The 1,899-nt window shown below is 40.9% G+C and overlaps 1 protein-coding gene across 1 annotated transcript; it reads left to right on the forward strand.

Moving 5' to 3' along the window:
* Positions 1-463: 463 nt before the first annotated feature.
* On the forward strand, positions 464-1,643 carry LOC114500022 (olfactory receptor 4A5-like). The gene has a single exon (XM_028516599.2). The coding sequence runs from the start codon at positions 487-489 to the stop codon at positions 1,432-1,434; it is 948 nt and encodes a 315-aa protein (XP_028372400.1). The 5' UTR covers positions 464-486; the 3' UTR covers positions 1,435-1,643.
* Positions 1,644-1,899: the final 256 nt, after the last annotated feature.

Genomic DNA, 1,899 nt, shown 5'->3' on the forward strand with positions numbered 1-1,899 from the left:
GATTTGGTGTTACATCAATTGTATTATAAAGGGTCTCACCACAAATACTACCAACTCAGAGGACTGACTTCATGCCAATTTATTTAGAGAGTTTTTTGCAACCACCAGAGAGTAAGTCATTGCTGACTTATGTACCCAGGACTGATAGTTGAAATAAGGCTTTATTAAAGACACAATTGGCTGTGGGGCCTTTGATATCTTCTCTGTCCACAATCCACTAAGGTTTAGAAGGAAAGCCTATTATTTGTAGCCCATACAAAATCATCTGAGGAGAAACAGTATTGTCTAGGGAAGGTGCAGTAGGCCATTAGGAAGGAGAACCCGTAGATCTTCACCAAACGTTTATTTTGTGTAAACCCCTGTAAAAGGTATAATAATGAAGGTGTATTGCAAAATGTAATGGATGTATTCATATTTGTTTACCATTTCATTACAGGTCCCTTTCCCTGAGCTCTCATTCCAGAAACAGGCTTTAGAGAAGACTAAATGGGATATAGTAACAATGTGACAGAATTTGTCCTCCTGGGCCTCACTCAGGATCCTGGGGGCCAGAAAGCATTATTTGTCATATTTTTTCTCATTTACATTGTGACAATGGTGGGCAACCTGCTCATTGTGGTGACTGTTCTTGCCAGCCCTTCCCTGGGCTCCCCCATGTACTTCTTCCTCATCTATCTGTCACTCATGGATGCAGCGTATTCCACTGCCATTTCACCCAAATTGATCATAAACTTACTCTGTGGCCAAAAGACAATTTCCTTCTCAGCTTGCATGGGACAGCTCTTTCTGGAACACATTTTTGGGGGTGTTGAGGTGTTCCTTCTGGTGGCCATGGCCTATGATCGGTATGTGGCCATCTGTAAGCCACTGCACTACATAACCATCATGAATAGACAGGTTTGTATCCTGCTGTTGGTGGTGTCCTGGGCTGGAGGTTTTGTGCATTCTGTGGTCCAACTTCTTTTCGTGTACAACCTCCCCTTTTGTGGCCCCAATGTCATTGACCACTTCATCTGTGACATGTACCCACTATTAGAACTTGCTTGCACTGACACCTACTTCTTAGGCCTCACTGTGGTTGCCAATGGTGGAGCAATCTGTATGGTCATCTTTATTTGTCTACTAATATCCTATGGCGTCATCCTAAGTTCCCTTAAAACTCACAGTCTGGAAGGCAGGCGCAAAGCCCTGTCTACCTGTGGTTCCCACATCACGGTGGTTGTTGTCTTTTTTGTTCCCTGCATTTTTATGTATGTTAGACCTGTTTCTAACTTCCCTGTTGATAAATTCATAAGTGTGGCTTATACTGTTATCACTCCCATGTTGAATCCTCTAATATACACTTTGAGAAATTCAGAAATGAAAAATGCTATGAAAAAACTTTGGTGTAAGAAGTTAGCTATGGACAGAATGAGAATGCATCACTCATATTGAATGTACTTGTTTCTAATTCTGAAGCAACAAGCAGGCAGTGCATTCTAACAAGGGATTACTTAGTCAACCCAATGAGTTCTGTTAGGATGCTTTTCATTACTCATACAAAGGTATCAAAAGATAGAAGAAATTATCCTTTGAGGTTAGAATCAATCTAATACAGAAATTCTGAAGGATGAATAAAAAGGCACAGGTATTATTCCTATTATGAGGAAAAATAAATTAAGTTCACTTTGTAACTTTTTTTTTATTGTTCAGTTACAGTTGTCCTGATATTTTCCCCATTACTCTCCCCTGCCCTGTACCACCAACTCCTGCCTTGACAGTCAATGCCTCCCATATTGTGCATGCCCATCAATTCCTCAGTCAGATATCTTGGTTTTCCCCTGCCCCTTTCCTCGTTAATGCCCTACCTCCTCTTCTCTGTTCATTGTCAGTTTGTTCTCTATTGTTCATAATGAAATG

This window comes from Phyllostomus discolor, chromosome 6, assembly GCF_004126475.2.
Source record: "Phyllostomus discolor isolate MPI-MPIP mPhyDis1 chromosome 6, mPhyDis1.pri.v3, whole genome shotgun sequence".
Classification (NCBI taxonomy): domain Eukaryota; kingdom Metazoa; phylum Chordata; class Mammalia; order Chiroptera; family Phyllostomidae; genus Phyllostomus; species Phyllostomus discolor.

Coding starts and splice junctions, on each gene's coding strand:
- LOC114500022 (XM_028516599.2), top strand. CDS start 487: ATGGGATATAGTAACAATGTGACAGAATTTGTCCTCCTGGGCCTCACT.